This window comes from Hippocampus zosterae, chromosome 11, assembly GCF_025434085.1.
Source record: "Hippocampus zosterae strain Florida chromosome 11, ASM2543408v3, whole genome shotgun sequence".
Lineage (NCBI taxonomy): Eukaryota > Metazoa > Chordata > Actinopteri > Syngnathiformes > Syngnathidae > Hippocampus > Hippocampus zosterae.
In genome coordinates, this window is record NC_067461.1 from 20,446,840 (window position 1) to 20,467,101 (window position 20,262).

The 20,262-nt window shown below is 38.1% G+C and overlaps 1 protein-coding gene across 1 annotated transcript; it reads left to right on the forward strand.

Moving 5' to 3' along the window:
- Positions 1-318: 318 nt before the first annotated feature.
- si:ch211-195b21.5 (uncharacterized) lies at positions 319-17,411 on the forward strand. Its single transcript, XM_052081046.1, has 8 exons — positions 319-690; positions 4,468-4,601; positions 6,152-6,755; positions 9,607-10,177; positions 11,835-11,902; positions 12,999-13,095; positions 13,207-13,325; positions 14,218-17,411. Exons 1-8 carry the CDS (start codon positions 487-489, stop codon positions 14,743-14,745), a joined length of 2,325 nt encoding a protein of 774 aa, XP_051937006.1. The 5' UTR covers positions 319-486; the 3' UTR covers positions 14,746-17,411.
- The last annotated feature ends 2,851 nt before the right edge of the window (positions 17,412-20,262 follow it).

Sequence of the window (20,262 nt, forward strand, 5' to 3'; positions counted from 1 at the left end):
AATAATAAGAATAAGTGCATAAACGGAATTTGGTGTTTTAGATTACCTCTACCCTCGCAAATTTAGTGATATACGTGTATTTATTATTTTGTTTATGTATTATTTTCTTTTTTTCCCCATTTTATTTAAGCTTTTATTTTGGTTGTTTTTTTTTGTTATTTCTGATTTGTTTGTGTGATGTTTATGGCTTTAAATATTGAGTTCTCATGTTGTATTCAATGTGCCAAATTATGCGAACATTTTGGGAATGAATAAAAAAACACAAATGTAATACAGTTACGCTCCTGTTCGTTAGGGGGCGGTGATCTTATTTACGATCATGTTCGAAGAAGAGTCTGTTTTCGTCCGGGGCATTTTCGACCTGCTGTATTTTCGTCCGGGACATCTATCCATTTGCAACAACGCAATTGACTGGGTCGCAAACTATTCATTTTCTTAATTTGAGCGTATCCTCTTTGTCACTATTGCTTAATCAAAATACGGATAATGAACCGGCCTGGTCAACGTCAGTGTGGCCCGCCACATCCATCTTTCGGCGTTCCACCATATCGCGGCCCTCCTTACAATGTCGATGCTTCGTGTGAGCCTTCTGCACGAAATTTACCTCCTGGACGCTCCGGACCATTTTCGTCTTCAGCGCCCCTGGGAAACCAATTTCTACAAAGACCTCCAGGACCTAATTATATGAATGTACGTACGCAACATGCTCATGCACCGAGGGGGGAGTCCGGGGACTGGGGGTTAAAAAATAATTGATAAGGGACCAAGGAGAAACAGTACCACATACTGTACACTCGAAACAGAATGACAATGGTTGATACGTGTAAAAATCATGTACAGTGGTGAATCAAGATATCGACCTGTCTGTATTTATCCCTGCGTTTACGGCACATTTATCTTGTTTCTTCCAGTTTAACAAGTTGGTTGGGTTTTATTGGTTATAAAGTGCAATAAATGCTTGTGGTAATCTAGAATATGTTAAAACTTGAATTTAGAAGGATGTTAAAATATGAGAAGTGGTTGCTACTCGTATTTCTACGACTTCGCTGTCAAAAGAAAGCATCCAACTTTAATGGTATTCTCTCAGACTGTTGTGTCAAGAAGTTCTAAAAGCAATTGGACTTTTTCCACTTCTTGGTACCAACATGGCCTGGCATAACTCTGTCATTGAGCCTTTTCCAGTGGCAAAATCAGGTACTGTCAGGTTGAGTACTCCGGGACTGTAGTTTTACTACCTCATCAGCAGAAGTTCCAATGATGTGAAAGTATACTGCTGTATTTGAGTTTTTAAACCGCAGCCGATCTTTAATAGGTGAAGCAGAATGTTCAGCTAAAAATGAAAATGATAAACACATTAATGACAATGATAGACATGTTTTATTTAACAGTCTCCACTTCATTGGAGGGTTGAGTTTTCTTTCTGCGCTTACTTTCTTCTCCAGTGAAATTATTTTGATAGATTCAGTATTATCTAATTTTTGCAGTTTTGTAGTGAAGGTATTGTCTATGGTAAGTCATCATTAGTGTCTGTTAAATACAACTAAATTCTGGGCAGGTCAGCAGGTAAATCTTGAGTGTCAAAAGAAAGTACAGTCCCCTCCAAAAGTACTGGAACAGCAAGGTAAATTCCTTTGTTTTTATTGCACACTGAAGACATTTGGGTTTCAGATCCAAAGATGAATATGAAACATAACACAGGAATACCTTTTACGTCATGGTATTGACATTGATGTGCTAAACAGCTCAGGAGAGGGCACATTTTGTTTGAATTTATTGGAAGATATGACTTATGCGTGTTTCTAGTTGCTCACATGTTGCCTTTTAGATTTATTGCTTGAGCATTAGATGTTGAAATATTATCTGTATTTGCTGTGAAGCAAACATGAAGACGAGAGAGCCGTCCGTCCCATTGGAGAAAAGCAAACCATTTTGAGAGGGAAAATCGATCAGAGCTGTTATACACAAATATTGCGCTTAGCCAGTCCAATAATTTTGAATGTCCTGAAAAAGAAAGAAACAGCTGGTGTACTGAGTAACAGACATTGGAAATGTCGGCCAAAGGTATCAACAACTGTTGCTGACATTATGAGAGCTGTGAAGAAACAGCCAAAGATAACCGCAACACCAATGCAAGCCTCCACAGGGCAGGGGCGAAGGCATCAGAATCCACTGTTCAAAGAAGACTTTTGAGAAAAGAAATATACAAGATATAGTACAAGACCCAAAGCATTCATCAGCAAAAAGAATCGGAAGGCCAGATTGGATTTTGCAAAGCAGCACAGAGATGAGCGACAAACTTCAGGTTTGTTGGAGGGAGGGAGGCATTAACAAATGTGGGATAGGGGCCCTTCAGGAACAGAGTTGGTGACCCCCCTCCTGAAGGTAGAAACCCCCAGAAGCAAACAGGAACTGAAAGAGACTTTCAAGTCCCGGAAAAGCATTTCAAATGTAGAATACAAAAGGGACGTCAGTGAGTCGTATCGCAGGCTTAATGCAGTTAAGGCCTATGCCACCAAATTTGAAAAGTTCACTGAATGTTAATTCAATAATGTCTGTTCCAATACATTTGCTCGCTTGAAAAGTGGCTGGCTTCAAACAAAAGGTGCTCTGCCCTGAGTTGTTTAACACATCTTTATGTACAACAACAACAAAATAATTGACATTGCCATTGCAATACCTTTGGAGAGTACTGTCAGTGCTGTCTCAGCTTAAATGACAAATACATTAATACAAAGTTATACAGTGGATGTGAAATATTTTATCCTTGTTGAAATAACACAGGTTTTTTTTCATTCATTCATTCATCTTCCAAACCGCTTGATCCTCACTAGGGTCGCGGGTGTGCTGGAGCCTATCCCAGCTGTCTCCGGGCAGTAGGTGGGGGACACCCTGAATCGGTTGCCAGCCAATCACAGGGCACACAGAAACGAACAACCTCACTCACACTCACACCTAGGGACAATTTAGAGTGTTCAATCAGCCTGCCACGCATGTTTTTGGAATGGGGGAGGAAACCGGAGCACCCGGAGAAAACCCACGCAGGCCCGGGGAGAACATGCAAACTCCACACAGGGAGGCCGGAGCTGGAATCGAACCCTGTACCTCTGCACTGTGAAGCCGACGTGCTAACCACTGGACTACCGGGGTTTTTTTCTGATACAGAAAATGAGAGCAAGATAAATAATTTCTCAACATTTTCTGTGAAAAATAACAACTGAGATAACGCCTTCCGCTGGGGATGACACTCTGCTCAGAATTATCCAATCTTATACAATAGAAGTCCGTGCACATCTACCACCGTTTTAACTGTCTCTCATTAACCCCCCCCCCCCCAAAAAAAAAAAAGTTCAGGTGTTGTAGTTGGCTTTTCCTGACAGAAGGATGCAAAAGAATTTCCATGGCATTAATATACCATGGAACACAATGAAGATAGTTATCATCATCTCCTTTCTACATACATTCTTGCTGCTGGAGGCTGTAAATTTCCCCAGTGTGGGACGAATAAAGGATATCTTATCTTATCTTATCAAATATATTAGGTATGGCACGACAGAGACCTTGACAAGATTTTTGGACAAACACAGCACCAAAAGAACAGCATACCTTCAGTGAAGCGTCATGCTTTGGGCAGTTTTCTTCAGTTGAAACTGGGGTCTTAGTGAAGGTGGAGGCAATTATCAACAGTTCCATCGAACATCTCTGGAGTGATCTGGTGAGGGCTGTGCCCAGAAGATACCCTTGCGAACAGTGATCTGGAGAATATTTGCATAGAAGAGTGAGCAAATAGTGCCATATCAAAATGTGCCACACTTACAGACTCTTGCCCAAAAAGATTTATAAGGCAAATTTCCAACAAGGTATCAATTTGAGGGTGTGCATATTTATGAAACAAATTTACTGTACTGAACTAAAAAAAAAAAAACAACCCAATAATAATGTTCTTCCCCTTAACAGTTTTTTTATTTTAATGAGTCAGGTTATAGGTCACATTACTGGCGGAAAAAGTTTTAAAATGTTTTATCTTAGCATAATTTGTTGATATCATTAGACCCTGCATTTGAACAGCTGTGCTTAGACTTTTTTATATCCACTGTATACTTGTCAATTAGAAAATGTGAAGTGGTACTTTGACTAACAAGTTGAATTTATTTCATCACCATGGTCAAAACTGACACCAGATGCAGTTCAACTTTTCCCATTGAAATGAATGGAAAGGGCATGAATTTAAATACATATTTTTTTTCAGAGTGGCTGCAAATTTCTAGCAACACAAGGCAAAAAAAAGAAAGACCATTGATCTAAAAAAAAAAACATAAGGGGGACCAATAGTCAAGGTGCCACTGTATAAAAAAAAATTTAAAAGCAAAAATTACATTTTCCTTTGCAGCTGAAGTCATATAAACATGCTATCAATGTCACATTTCTGTCATGAAAAGTACTATTAACATAAATTCTGAATACTCTCAGCCCCACTGTAGCTCGTTCTCCATAGACCGTAGTACTCTTGGAGGCAGCCAGCAGCTTGCCTCTCGGCCACCACCATCTCATCTTCCAGGCTCCCAATGGAATCCAACACCTGCCAATCACACACCAAACAACAGGTATGTAGTTGTATATGTTAGGCTGGACGATTATGTAAAAAAAATTCTAGTCACCATTATTTTGATTGTTATTGAAATCACGAGTATTGAACGTCTTTTCATTGATTTCAAAAGTTAGTATTTATTAAGATAAGAAAACTTTTATTCATCCCACACTGGGTAAATTTGCTATCTACAGCAGCAGAATTGAAGGGGGTGGGGGATAGAAAGGAAAAACAAAGTATTGCATCCACAAAATAAATGTTTCAGAAAAAAGAACTGCACACGGTCCAGAATGCAATATAATATACAGATATAAGCATATATACAGCTGCTGCTGTTGTGAAAGTGCTATATAAATCAGCATGTATTGTATTGTATTGTATATATGCAACTGCATGTATGTGTAAGGTGGCTGTGCTATTTACAATGTATGGATGGGGTGAGTCCAGGCTTTCACATGTTTATTTAGCAGCCTGATAGCAGTCGGTAGGAATTACACGACTAAAACGCTATGACTCACAATTATCATCACCCCCATGCTTTTTCTTCCCTGCACATTGTACACTTTCTTTCTTTGTCAAGTGCAAAAATATCAAGTCTCACGTGCAATTCAAGCCTTTTGTATTTTCATTCTGCTGCAGCCACAGCTTTGAATGCACTCATACAGTGTCCGAATAAGCGTCTGCTCTTGTCTCGTTATCGTATTTATTCCATCTTGTTTTTATTTCACAAGTCAAGACCTCCCAGGCTAAACTGGGGTCTTGGCTTTCATATTTGAATCTTTGAAAACTGAACTTTAAATATAAATCAAAAGAAAAACATGAAAATAAAGTTATATTATACTGTATAATGACTGTATGAGAGCAATTTAACAAAAAATGAATAAAACTGAATACTGTAAGTTTCTGCTGTGCACATGGTGGCCTCTAATGGTAGGAGGGCACTACATTGTGATAAGAGAAGAAGAAATAGGTTGCTAAGCTTTATTAATAAAATGTGTCTTTCACAGATTAGGCAAAATCAATACCTTTTAGTATTGCCGTTCTGTATGTGTCTGATTATTGGTTATTTGAAGCGACATCATTCCTGGGAGACGACACTTACATTAAAAGTGATTTTTTTTCTTCACATTTACATTGACTTTTTCCTTAGCACAAGCGATCGTTCTCAAACAATGCAAATATTTAATTAAATATACAATGTGTGTAATTAGTGTTTATTTTTGTGTTTAGTTTAACAGTAATCTCCAACAGAGGTGACATTTCCTTGTGTGTTCTACATACTTGGCCAATAAAGATGATTCTGATTCTGAACATTGTATAAGGCAAACTTGATCAGGGCAGAATCACACGCACGTCATACATTCTCTGCAAGGGCAACATGGTGCATTCACAACATAGGAACTTAACGAGCTCTTCAGCACATTAATGTTTTTGTGATTTTTAACAGCCAAAATTGAAATGAGAGTTAAATTTCCATGAATTGCCCAGCCGATGAAGATGTAAATGAAAGTCAAAGCTTGAACATTTTCGATTCTTGATTCAAGATTTTGATTACATTTTTTTCAGTGACAGTGCTGGAGAAGAGTTCCTGAGATGTATAGCTGCAAATAAACCGTTCCCAGACTATCTCAAAGGCAACATGGCATACAACCTGGCTGATGCATTAAAGTCAACCGCAATCCTGAAAGAGGCTGTCGAGTCAGACCTTGTTTTCCAGAAGCGTTTGATCAGGAGCAAAAGTCGGAGCAGGAGTCCGAACCACAGCCGTGGAAGATCTCGAGCTAAAAGCCGCGGGCGAAGCCGTGGCCGTAGCTGTGCACGAAGCAGAAGTAGAAGTAGAAGTAGAGGAAGGAGTAAAAGTCACATTCGTGGAAAAAGTCGGGCAAGAAGCAAAAGCAGAGCTCGCAGTCGAAGCCAAACCAGGGAAAGTAGAGCACGGAGCAAAAGCAGGCCGAGGCTGTCCTCGTCACGAAGTAGCAGCCTGGACAAGAGCCATGATAAAAGCAAAAAGCAGCCAAGGACCCACAGCTACATCAGTGACAACACTGGTCCCAGTTCTAGTACTGGGCTCAGCGGCAGTAGTTTGTTGGAGGGACTTAAAATGGTCATCAACAACAAAGAAATGGCAAAACAGCTGCCCTCTCTCAAAGAGGCAATCCTAACTATTCAGGTAAATCATCTCACTCATAAATTTGCTTGTATGTTCTGTTAAATGTATGTGTGGGTGTGTGCGCCCCGCAAGTTCTCCCACTTGGAAGTTATGTAGGGGTTGTAATTTTCCTCAAAGGTGCATATCCACTGTGCGATCGGGAAATCACACTCAGATTTTCTTTTAATTAATTGATTTGTCTATTAATGCTGCAAGTACCATAAGTATTTGAACATGTGAGACAATCAATGTTAATATTTGGTATGAAATGCCTTTTTTTTGTAATTACAAATTTCCTTGTAGTTTTTTACTAGGTTTGCACACACTGCAGCTGGGAATTTGGCATCTTCTCTAGATCTGTCAGGTTTAGGTGCCATTGCTAACCAACTCTGAATTTCAGGTACCTACAAAGATTTTCTATTGGATTTAGGTCTGGAGTTGACTGACATTGTCACACCAGAACATTGATGGGTTTCTTACGGAGCCATTCCTTGGTTATCCTTGCTCTATACTTCCGGTCATTGTCATGTTGGAAGAGTCAACCATGACCCATCTTCAATGCGCTGACTGAGGGAAGGAGATTGTTGGGAAAATGTCGCTATACATGGCCCCGTTCATCCTAACTTTATTAAAGACAGCGAGTGGAGTTAAGACCAAAAAATTTGACAGTATTTTATTTTAATCTGCTCATGACTTTCTCCAATAACTCCTCTGGATCGCCAAACCTCAGAAAGGCCTGAGCATGTCCTGACTTAAATCGGGAAACCTTCTGTGCAATGCTGATTTTGAACAATCATGTCTTAGTGTTTTACCAATTGTAGCTCTTGAAACAACGGTCACAGCTCTCTTTGGGTCATTGAGCAGCTACTCTTGTCTGCTTCTGGGCTGATTTTTCACCTTTTATTAGCTTCATTGATACCTACGCTACAAAGCATCAGTCCAAGTGAGGTTGATAGTCATTATTTGCCTCTTTTTATATAATTGCTCTTTTTTTTCACCAAGCGGCATGGCAATTATCCAATAGCCTATTCCAGTCTCGTGGAGGTCTACACTTTTGTCCCGGATAGCTCTTTGAGCTTTCCCATTGTAGTAGCACAATATCCGGACGACCAGGGGACCTGATTAAAAGCTGCATCAGCAACAAGTTTAGCCATAAAACGAATTTGTTCAGACGGTATGTTGGCCCCTTTTGCTTTATTATTATTTCGACATTATATATTTGGGATATTTGGAAAGAAGAGGTCACTCAGATGAATTAAAATGTTTTTTTAATTACCTTCAACTTCAGTAGATGCTTTTGTTCCCAAACATTGTCGAACACACATAGTTACTTGTACACCATATCCTTCCAGAAACTCTGTCTCTCTTATCACACGAGGCAAAGTTGCTTGTCTAAAAGCTTGTGCAGTCTTCTTCATCACACAACATTGCATACTTTGGAAACTATATGATCCGCTTTGCTGCTCTGGTCTCCTGATTGTGGATGAGCGATGCAGGGGAGTCGTCACTCCACACATACGTCTCACATCGAGCTCTCAATCAAGACCCAAGCAACACTTTCATAATTGTGGATCCGCTGGCAAACCTCTGCAATAGTTGCTCTTGTAAGCTTTATTCTATGCTTCACGCTACGCACGTGGCCAACTTTAGTAAAATCTTTTATTATCCAAGCATTTCACTGGAATATGGTATTCAATATGAGGGTAGACTCGGACAATTTCATTGGTCCACTGTGACGTGTTCAGTAAATTAGTTGGTCAGACGTGGGTACATCTATTTGCGGCTTGAAACGCATTGGATAATATACCCAAGTAAACTGCATCACATTAAAAAGTACTAGTTAAAAGCGTATTATAGTCTGGAATTTACGTTAATCGGAGGTTGATTGTGTGCTGCATATGCATTTTCTATGCAGCTGACAACATCACCTAGGTTCTACAAATTTAGACGAATAAATGGATTGAAGGTGGACTTCACAGTCACAGTAATGAGCCTTTGATGGCCATAATTCTCGCTGATTGGCACCTGTTCAAATACTTAATTTTCCGCACAAACATACACATAAATTCTGGGGGGGGGGGGGGGAGGAATCATACACTGTGCTTTCCAGATTCTATTTATTTATTTGTAGATTGTGTCTTTCACGGTGGACATGCACCAATGAGGAAAATTATCGTAGAACTTTCAAAATCACAGGGTGGTTAAATACATACTAACCCTACTGTTTATTTATATATTGTGTCTTGGTTTTAAATTCAGCGTGTATAAATACGGTATGTCTATATCCATCCATGGAACAAAAGAAGCATCAATGTCACTGCAATTGAAAACTTAAACAACTTGCATTTGAACACATGCAGACATTATATAACAAAAACAAAATACAAACTTGTACAGTACTGTATTATAGTTTCGCTGTGAAAAATGACCAAAATTACTTATAAGTATAGTGAACTTATAGTGCCCCTGGTGGCCAAACATTGGCACAATGTCCATTGAATTGTAGCATGAAATCATGATGCAAAAATTCTTAACATTCTATAAAACAGATACTTATTGTGTGTCTATAAGGCTCGAAGACATATTTTGCTATTTAAAAAGTACAATATGGTTGAGTCTTTTTCAGGTCAAAAAAAGCATAAACAAACCTGTTTTGGGTTGTGTCTATTGGGGGGCTCGAACAGGATGTTGACATAATGACATTGATATTGAATTTCCATTAAATTCAAAGTTAAAATGGGGAAGTTGATTTGTGATGTGAGGTATTTGAGTTTCGAGCATTGTAACATGTTCTAATAATCAAGTGATTTCTCTGACCAAGTACATGGTAGTGAAATGTACATTCTTTTGTTAAACAATACTCTCTCGACAGGCCTCAGATAAAAGCAAAAAAACGTGGCGTGGCTCTCACGAGCAACAACATGGAACACCAGCGGCTTCAACATCACTGGAAAATGAGAGCATGCTCCTGCCTCATGACAGAGTTGGCAGTGACTTCTCTTGGCTTCAGCCCCAAAGTCACACGGCTTCCAAAGCTGAGCCATTTGAAGATGAAGAGTGGTTCTTATATGGTGATGAAAAAGCCAAAAAAGAACATCTATACTCTCAAACATCTATGACACGCACGACTGGACAGTTAGTCAAACCACAGTGGGATGAAATGAAGACTTGGGATCTGGGCAGTAAACAGCATAACCACGATCAGTCATGTTCTCGTCTTTTGGATGGCTTCTTATCGTCAAGACAAGTCTTTGCTAATCTGGACAACCATGAGTGTGAGAAGATCAAAATGATATTGAACAATTTGACCAAAACAAACTGTAATGAGATCGGCAAACGGTTACTTCCAGAGCCACCTCTTAGTTCGACAGCAGCTTCTTTGGGATTGTCTCAAGGCCCTAAGATGCGGAGCGCTTTGGAGTCCTTACAGTCACTCATCAAAGGTGAGAGGATATTCCATCAAGTATTAAGATTATTCAAATCGCTTAGTGATTTTTAGAATTTATAAGCCTCGTGTGCTTATGCATATACAATACAATATACAAGAACGGCATGACATTAGAAAGTCAAAAGGTCAAGCTTACAAGGATGGTTACTTTTAACCTTTGTGGATGTCAACATAACTCTGTTCAAAATGCCAAGCTTGGGTGAGGACAGAAATGAGACCGAGATAAATCACGTCAATGTTTTCTTGCCTTTAATGAACAGAATATAATGTTTTTTTATTGTCATTGTACATCAGGTATACAACGAAATTGGGGATACATTTCGGAGGAATAAAAGTGTTGGCTAATAACCAAGGAGAGAGAACAGCCAGTGAACTTCTGGGCGGTGTTGATCAGTCTTTGAAGCCTTCTCTTGTTACCTGCAGTGCACCCAGCAGATCACCCTGTGATGCAGCACACAAGGATGCTCTCAATGGGGGCTTGGTAGAAGGTCACAAGCAGCTTCTCCTCCATGTGTTTTTTTTTTCCTGAGTACTTCCAGGAACTGGAGGTCTGAACTCAAGTGGGCCTTCCAAAACCTCAATCTTCTGCTGAAGCCGTTCTTTTGTTGAATTGGGTGTTTGCTTTGGGTTAATCCATTCCCTCTGATTGTTTGGAATCAGATGCGGTCAGTCACACCCTCATGTAAAACAGTAACAAAAAAAAGCAAAATGCAATCAGATCCAGTGTGGCTGCAAAAGTTGGGAGTGGTGAGGTGAGACCAGACCAGTACCTCCTACTGTCTTCAACCTGACATTTGATGTGGTGCCAGCAACATACCGATAGATATTCGAGATAACAGTTCCTTTTTGATGTTAACCATGTTCTCTGGGAAGTCCTTATAAAAGTGGGTGTGATGAGAAACAAAGTGAATCACAGTTAAGTAGGTGAATAGCGTCAATCAGTATACTACATTCTTTCTTTCAAGAGTCTTTCAGAGCCAACAACAAAAGAAGTAGTAAGTCATAGTAAAGGCAAAATTCCTCTACAGGATCATTGCTTGTATTGTAAGATGCGACTACAAAGATGTCAGGAAACCCATAATAACAGTTGCCTTCTATTTGGGGTTTATCAGAGGTACTTGAAATGGTGGCAGGTGCGTGCTGACTTTGCTTTAATATGAGTTTGAATGTGAGCGTTTCATTCTGAACATAGCCACATCCTCAATGTTAAGAGCGTGCACATCGTTTTCGGCGGTTCATTTTACTTTCCCTTCTCTAAAAGAGTTTATTTACTCTTAAAATTGAGTTGTGCGGCGCACATTGTTCGTGAAAGTAGTTTTCAACTGAATTATCTTGGTCTCCTTTTTTTGTAACACAGAAAAATTGTAGTTGAACAGGGGTATGTCGACTGGATATTCAGTGTGCATTCTCGATCTAGAATTTAATCTGTAATTTACACATTATACTTATTCAGTTCAAATTTGTTGCAACATTTTTATTGTTGTCTTGGATCTTTTTTCCTCCCCTGTTCTCAAGGGTAAGGTTTGGTGTCTTCTGGACATGAAGGTGGATCTATTGAAAACTGCTGTCTGACATACTTACCATCTTCTGTTTTTCTTTATCAATTCTTGATTCATGCAGACTCTTAACATTTTGATTTGGCTTTTTTTAAGCAACCAAGGATACTCGAGAAAAAGGTAATACAGCTGAGACATCTCTGTCATCCTACGAAAAGCACAAGGTAAATAATTTCTTTGCTAATTCTGAAACACCCTGACCGAACTTAAGAGCTTCCAACGGTTATGGATTGCCCGTGTTTCGTAACAGATGTCACTGAATGCAGCCTCGTAATGTTACGGGTATTTAAAAAAAAATCATGGGTCACATTGCTCAAACAGGTTGAAAACGAGTAAAAATATGTGGTAGATAATTGCGACCTATATTTTGCAACACACTGCTAATGTGGCTTTGTCATCACTCACTCTTGGGACTACTGTCTTCGTGGGGGAGAAAAAAAGGTGTGCGTGTTCACTGAGGGTGAATGTGTAGAATGCGCAGTGTTGGAATGTCCCTCCTAAGCCAATGTTTGAATAATCTTGTGATTGATTTATTCTTTGAGGCATTCCTATTAACTTGTGCAATTACAATAGCTTAATTTTAGGATAGTATACAGGATACAGTCATAGCCAGGGGTGCACACAACCAGTGTTGTGTGCACCCAATATTTGGGTGCACACAATATTGGGTGCACACAACAAGTGTTGTGTGCACCCAATATTTCATTTCTAGTGCTCATGAGCACTAGAAATGAAATATTGTGTTTAAATCAGTCACTGCACTTTTGGGCACTGAAAATATCAGGTCAGCACCAATTCAAATTCAAGTCAGCCGGCACAAGGATTGATTCTGAGGTCCAACTTCAAAATCAAATCTAGGCTTTTTTGTTGTTGTTTTGAAGTTGACCATCGCGTTGCATAATGGCCTATACACAATGGAGCTAAATGTGAATTTAGCATAATATATTTTTATAAAACAGTCAATTGTATTGTCTTAATAAGCCAAAATTGCTGTTATGTTGTTGTAATTAAAAAATAAAAACTGACCAAAAGGAGAAAAAAAATGAAAAAAAGTTTCTTCAGTTTACATTAAAATGACCTATCTACATATTAACAATAAATCTTGCCCAGGGGAGGGGGGGGGGGGTAAAACTGATTTCAGTCTAATAATGTTTGACACATATGAGACCATCCTTGGAAGAATACTGAAATATAATAATCCGAATTAGTTTGATCTTTTTTTGTTATTTGTTGGTTTGACTTGTCATTTCTATATTTTAGCCAGGTGATGAAAGTGAAAGGGACAAAGTCAAACGAACAAAAATAACTCAAACTGAAAATTTGATGAAAGAAATGGGCGAAATGCTCAAAGAGGACGGTAAAGTAGCCTTACTTTGTACACTCTTTATTATATAAATTTCACAATTATTAAATACATTAAGACACTCACTGTTTCGTGTTTTAATTGTTTTTTTTGTTTTTTTTACAGGATTACATTTTATTATGCCAGTGATTGGATTTTACTGCCAGATATGTGAGGAATTCATTGGAGATTTAAGTAAAGTTGAAACCCATGCAGCCGTCCACGCTCATCGTAAGATTGGCCGTGTGAGTATTCGCTTTTTGATAGTCACATTGCATTCCAAATTATTGTGCAAATGATGTTTTTATCAGATTTTTATAGTCAGTGCAAATGGTACTGAATAATAAGAATAATGTCTTTATGAGGTTGTACAGGTCAAGTTGCATTTGAATGTAGGACCTCTAATTTCACAGCAGTTTTGCAAACATTGTATCCATTGAACTTGAGTTTTGACAGTTTCTCTGCTTGAATTTATTTTTCACAGATTAGGCAATTGTGCATTTGGAAGCTGTAACTAAACAGACCTGGTGCACTTTACCTGAAACAACAGACAAACACCCGTTCTATTGAAGCAAACAAATTATTCCCTTGCAGTCTGCTTTTATGCTAAGATTTTCAATTGAACCCGCAGGGTAGCGCCATTGAAGTGTACATTCCTTTAAAATAGTAAACATTTGATCACACTTGTTTCCTTTTCCTTGTATCATCCAATGTATGCTGTGGACCCAGATAGCTGACTCGGTCTCCTTTTGTAAAACACATAAAGATAAAAAATAATATTAATTGTTTTATTATAGGCAATCTTTAGTATTTTTGTTATTATTCAATCTTATGCTGAATGTCCAGGTAATTGAGAACGGATTCTCATTTGCAATACCAACCTGGCCACAGACAGCAAGATTTAGTTGCTTCCACACACTACTTAGGGTCTGGGTACGAATAATGGCTTGGACAATGACATGACGTTTGTTTTGCTGTTGTTTTTCATTACCCTGGACTTTCAACCTTTAATCCCCCCCCTCCCCCAACCCCTCTGTGAGTGCCTCAATGTTTTGGATCTCTTCACCAAATGTAATATTTTATTGGAAACATATTTAAATGTAACTACACCCTGATTTTTGTTGTCTTGTTTGGCAGAAAACACTTGTGAGTAAACATACAGAAGAGACCAAAGGACACTCCAGCTGCAGCAGCACTAGCAGCACCAAACACCATCCCACATTGTCAGACCAGAGAAGCAGTTATACAGAGAGAGGAGACAGCGGGAAACCGGGAAATCATTACGATAGGAGCCACGAGAGGGATCACACAAGCAAACAGGAGGATGGTTGTCATGGTAGTCACCAGCCCGGGCAGGAAAATAATTTGTTCAAGAAGATGAGGGAGGAGAAGATGCTCATAACTGTTTGTGTTAAATCACCAAATGTTAAGGAGGGGCTGAATAAGGATCAGGACATAAAAATCCATGCTCAAGTTAAGGAGTTATCAGCATCCAATGGCAAGTCGAATGACGTTTGCAAAAAAGACGCAAAGGAAGAAGACGAAAGCTGTGACAGCACCGATGACCAAGAAAAGGAATCAAAAGTAAAATTAAACAAAAAGAAAAAGAAAAAGGAGAAGAAAAAGAAGAAGAACAAGAAGAAAAAGAAGCGTGACTTGTCTTAGCGATACGCTGTGCTTGCTTGTTAAAAGTTCAAACCTCAACAAAAGTCACATCACAACATCTTTGCGAGACAAAGTTTTGATTTGTCATGTGTCAAATAGAAGTCCATTTTTTATTTTATGTGGCCTGTTAAAATTGGGCTGTGGTTTAAAACCTGTACCGGAATTGAAAATTGTCACGTTTGAAGTTATTGCAAGCATTTTTTTTATTCTTTTGGAAATGCTGTTCAATAAAAGAAGAAAAAAATAATTTTATTGACTTCTGATTTCAAAAGTAGTTATCCATCAATTTGCTGCGTATCTGTAATAATAATGTGAGCCGATTATATATTTTTATGCAGTGTCATACCTGAACAAGTTCAATGATTGAAAGTTTATGAAGTTGTTCACATTTTTGTGCGAACATGAGCTATGCACACAACTTTCCATATTTATCACAGGCGGGTCATCCCTCACGTGTGTACATCCCAACCACAAATAGCCGATGAATATTCAGTATGAGGGCGGACCCGGACAAATCGATAATTTAATCGGTCAGATATGATGAGACTATGGGTAAGTCTGTTGACAGCCTGAAACTCGTCAGTAAATAATACGAAATCAGCCGCATCACATTATAAGGCAAAGCATTGAAATCGGGGAAAAGTAGTGGTGTATAGTCTGGAAAAATACGGTAACTAAAAACAGAAGACAATGATTTAGTATTTCATTATTTTCATCCTATATTCAATTGAATAGTGACAAGATATCATTTTAGCTTAAGCCTAATCTGACAAATGGCAATCACAGTACTGTATTGGGAGGAAGGAGCAGGGGCAATGGTGAAATAAGATGCCATTTTGGGAACATTGATTTTGCAGATATTCAATCAAAATCAAAATGCAGCCCTATTGTGCAAACAAACAAATTTATTAAGTATTATAAATATTTAACATTCTATATATTAACATCCTATTAGTTTGAATCTCTTGGATAACACACATCTATTCATTTTCAGTTTTTGGAATGTATTGTGTGAGGCTGTTTACCTGTATTTCAAATGTTTTTTAATTTTATTTTTTTTCTCAAGGCACTTTTTGATTCGCTCTTCATGGTTGGTTACTCTCTGCCTTAACAAACGTGGTTCCAGAGCGACTTGAGTGAAAATTGTACTAAAACAATCATTTATTCTGTTTTGTGACTACATTTAATAATAGGTTAGAGCTGGTTTAGCATTAGCATGTCTTACCCTGTACATTACTATTCGTTGTCCTTCCATGTTAAAGGACTTCTTTTTTCATTTTCATTTTTTTTCTTAACAATCTTTGATATATCACGTTTGGAAGATAATTTGGGTTGGATATGAGCAGGCCGGATGCCCTTTTTCCAAGCAATTTTTGTTTGTCTGAAATAACTGCTAATTTGAATGGTCAATTTTCTCATTGGTCTTTAAAAATGTTCAACATGAAAATAACCTTTACTCCAATTTCATTTCTGTTCTCATTAATTTGATTTACAAAAGATCTTTCCTCAGATTGGCTATGTCCTGACATGGGCGGTTACTGGCCACAGTGTCTCCTGATTGTGTTGGCTCCATTGAAATTTAGCAAGCTGGTTAATTCATTTGATTTAACTTCAAGTCAAGTATCAAGTACAGTGAAACTCCTCTACAACGAAATCATGTTTGCAGCAAGAAAATTTTTCACAACAGCGTTTTTTTCACTGTGGCAAATTTGATTTCAGATGTAAGCACACACACACAAACAAACGTATGTGTACACACACACAAATGTATGTGTACTCTATTTTGATTCCAATAGTGCATAAGTACGAGCACACACTTATTTGACACTTCATATTGTCAGGGTAGAAAGAAAAAAAGAGAATGAAATTGCGAAATTTACGGTCAGCATTCACTTTCACTTACATCAATTTCTTGGATAATGTCTTTTATTTTGCTTGCTCCGTTTTTCATTTTGATCACTTTTACCCTCTCTTCCAGCATCAGAGCTCTTCTTGTCTTAGCTGACATCGAAAGGTCCGTTTTGTAGCCATTTTAGCAATGCAACACTGTGACAATGAAGCACTTGAGGTATTGATTACATGTAAATACAACTAGGCTCCTCAAATATACATCACAATAAATAGACATGATCTTCCACACCTGATGGGTATTTTCTGGAACTAGACCATTTTGAATTTTAGGTGAATCAGTACGAATGCTATGTTGTTCCTCAGCATTTCCCCCATACTGCCACAGGGGGAGCCAAAGGATCACTCCGAATTCACTCAAATGTTCGTTTCCACTAAAAGATTGTTTTGTTTTGTTTCGTTTTTGTGAGACGCTGTCAACACGATTGGTTAGCAACAAACAGAAGGTTGCATGCAATTTATATAAATGTCCTTGTCCTAACAAAGCTGGCAAAATTGTTGGCCTATATCAGCTTACCGTATCTGAATTTGAGTCATATTGGGGTATGTTAGTGTCAACAGCTGCTGATTTCTCACCACAGACAAAATAGATGCCGTTTACACTCATGGGTCAAATGTGACTATAATTAATTTGAATAATTGTTTTTAAAGCATATATTCCTATCATGACATAAACACTCACTATTTATCTGGGCATGAGGCAAGCAGGGAGTCTCATCATTTTGTCAGCAGCTGCCCAAGGTAAGCAAATGTTTTTTTTTTTAAATGTCCTTATTGGTTCTTTTCGTTAATATGGATGCTTTTCATTGGCCGCTGTTATAGCTAGTCCTACGAACAGTTGATGGAATCCTTTGTGGGTCCAATTATAGTCCTAATGTGACGAAAGACGAAAATAGCTTGATTGGGTGCTCTTGATTGTTTTTCACTTCAACAGAATGTGGAGAAGTGGGATGTACAAAAGGGGTGTCAAGATTGATTACTTAGGAGACTAACGTTGCAACACTGTTGCAGCTGTCCAATTTGTTCCTGCCCATTGCTAGATTGCTCGCCAACAAGGCCGAGGTCACCAGGTCACCAATCGTCAAGTCAAAGCAAATGATCACGGTTACATAGTAAGTTTTCTCCTCTATTTTTTTCTTATTTTGCATTTTCATTCCAACTTTCAGAAACATGCATGTTTGGTTCTCTAGCCTATCTAAATTGTAAATCTGAAAGTAAATGGTTGTCTGCACTATATACGCCCTTAATTTGGCTGATGACCAGTCTTGCCTAAAGTAGTCTGGCTTGGGGTTTTAGGTAAGCTAAAACCTAACAAGAACAAGACAAGTAATTCAGAAAGTAAATGGATGTACATCATAGAGCAAAAAAGTGGAAGTTACTTAAACCCCTTTAGCGCCATTTTCGCAAATCAAACCTCCTCTGCTCCAAATGTAGCCAAAAATAGTGATGTCGTTTTCCTGTGCTCCACTGCCGGTCAATTTATTACAAACACATACCTCGGAATCATTTGCAAGCATTAGTTTTTCTTGTTTCCAGTTGAAGGGGACTCTACATTCTTTTTTTGGACTGCTAAGCTGGACGGGTGTTGCACCACCATTTTTGGACTCCAAACTTGGATAATCTGTCCCTTTTGAGGTAAGCTGTGCTAAGAAAAATATATACCTGTCTTGTTGTGTACTTTAATCACTAAAATGAGGAGGTACAGTGCCGATGACAAGTATTTTTAAAAATGTTTGACAAATTCTGTTTGATGCTAATTTGCTACAGTCTGCCACAATATTTTTTTAGGGGGGTGGGTCCCCCCTGTATATGGCTCGGTGACAATGGCTTTTTTTCCTGCCGCAAACACAATACTGTATTTAGACGGCATTCAACACTCACTCATTTTCTTTCAAAGGGGCCATTCCAGTTAGTATCTGTTAGCATTACAAAATAGCGTGTTGCGTTATAATTGTAATTTCTGTTGATTCTTTTTCTGTAGAGCTAAAAATGATTGCAGCTTCCATCTATTCAAAGCGAGTAGGATGACCTCGGACCAGGCTTCCTCCTGTAGACAATGACGGCAGCTGTCTCAGTGATAGTGGGGACAGCGATGATAAATTCACACCTATATCAGTTAAAAGTAAATTTGTAAAGTTTCAACTTGTTCAGCTTTATACTTTTTTGTGACACTTACCGATATAAGTATGTGTACACATGAAATGGAAAAAAAAGTTAGCTTTTTTTGAAAAGTGATTTCTTCTGTATTCATTGTAACGGCCAGATTGTGTACAAAAGTGCAATGTGTAACATTCATCTGTGCCTCAACAAAAACTACTTTCTGAATTCCACAAGTGAGCTGAAGTGACAGGCTCACTCTCCATGCTGAAAGGTCGGTCAAACTGAGTGGGTGGTAAGTAAACTTGTTTAACATAAATAAATATGTATTGAATTTTTTTATTTTGTTTTTATAATTTATAATCGTGTTTTATAATAGCATAGCGGTTATAAGCGGTGTAACTCCTGAAAATGTTACATCAATAAAAGAATCGACATACCTGAGATGGGAACACCTGCTTTTTTTTATACCGGTTGTTGCTTGTGTAAGCTTATGTTAAATTATTAATTATTTTAATTTTATATTTGAGCATTATGTTCTTTTGTGTTACAGTTACCTAGGTTATATTCTGTTTAATAATTGTTTAAACAAGTTTATGTTGATATTATCCCATTGGTTACGGAAACCAGGAAGTGTTTTGTGTTTCGGGGCAGGAGGAGTCTCGTTCGTCCGTCCGGAGGTGTAGACGTTTTTTTTCTTTCTCCTTTTTAAATAAACTGCATTAAAGGATTCCATCTCTCCATCTGTCATTCGCAAAGAAGAGCCATCCACTGACAAACAACGAACCTCTCAACTTACACTTGTTTGCATCACACCGAAATGCGTATTTGTGTGTGTGTATGTATGTATAGTGTGTGTGTGTGTATATATATATATATATATATATATATAAGTATATATATATATATATATATATATATATATATATATATATATATATATATATATATAATGTGTAGCCGGGTCTTTGGAAAGACTGGACTGGACACAAAATAATTTTTAGGTGGGCTTTATTCCCGACTGAACAATGAAAAATTGTTCAGCATTAAGATGAAAGACTGAGATGTTAACTGAATTTTAAAAGAGGTCGAAAAGGGATCTAAGAGATCAAAGAAAATCATTTAACAGATTACAGACAATTACGCCACAATAGACAACAGCAGTGGCTTGCTTAATAGGAAAACAGAAATAAAAATACATTATTTACAAGCCACAATACTTCTTAGTGCAGAACAAATAATCATTACAACTGTTTTGAGATGCAGCCACACTTACTCGATATGTTCCGGTGTGTTGGGTGTGTGCAAAGCACGTGGTCAAACACAAATGATCTCCCCTCTAAAGAACAGATAACACAGTTCATATAATTTACAGTAAAAAACATATTTAAATCTTATAACATTGCGAACACTTACGCTGTACAGCTGTTCACACGACTCACTAGTGGTAGATTTCAAACTCCAACCCAAACCACTCCAGATATTGTGCTCTACAAATACCATTCAACTAAT

Coding starts and splice junctions, on each gene's coding strand:
- si:ch211-195b21.5 (XM_052081046.1), top strand. CDS start 487: ATGAACCGGCCTGGTCAACGTCAGTGTGGCCCGCCACATCCATCTTTC. Junction 4,602..6,151: donor AATCACACACCAAACAACAG/GTATGTAGTTGT, acceptor CATTTTTTTCAG/TGACAGTGCTGGAGAAGAGT. Junction 6,756..9,606: donor AGGCAATCCTAACTATTCAG/GTAAATCATCTC, acceptor CTCTCTCGACAG/GCCTCAGATAAAAGCAAAAA.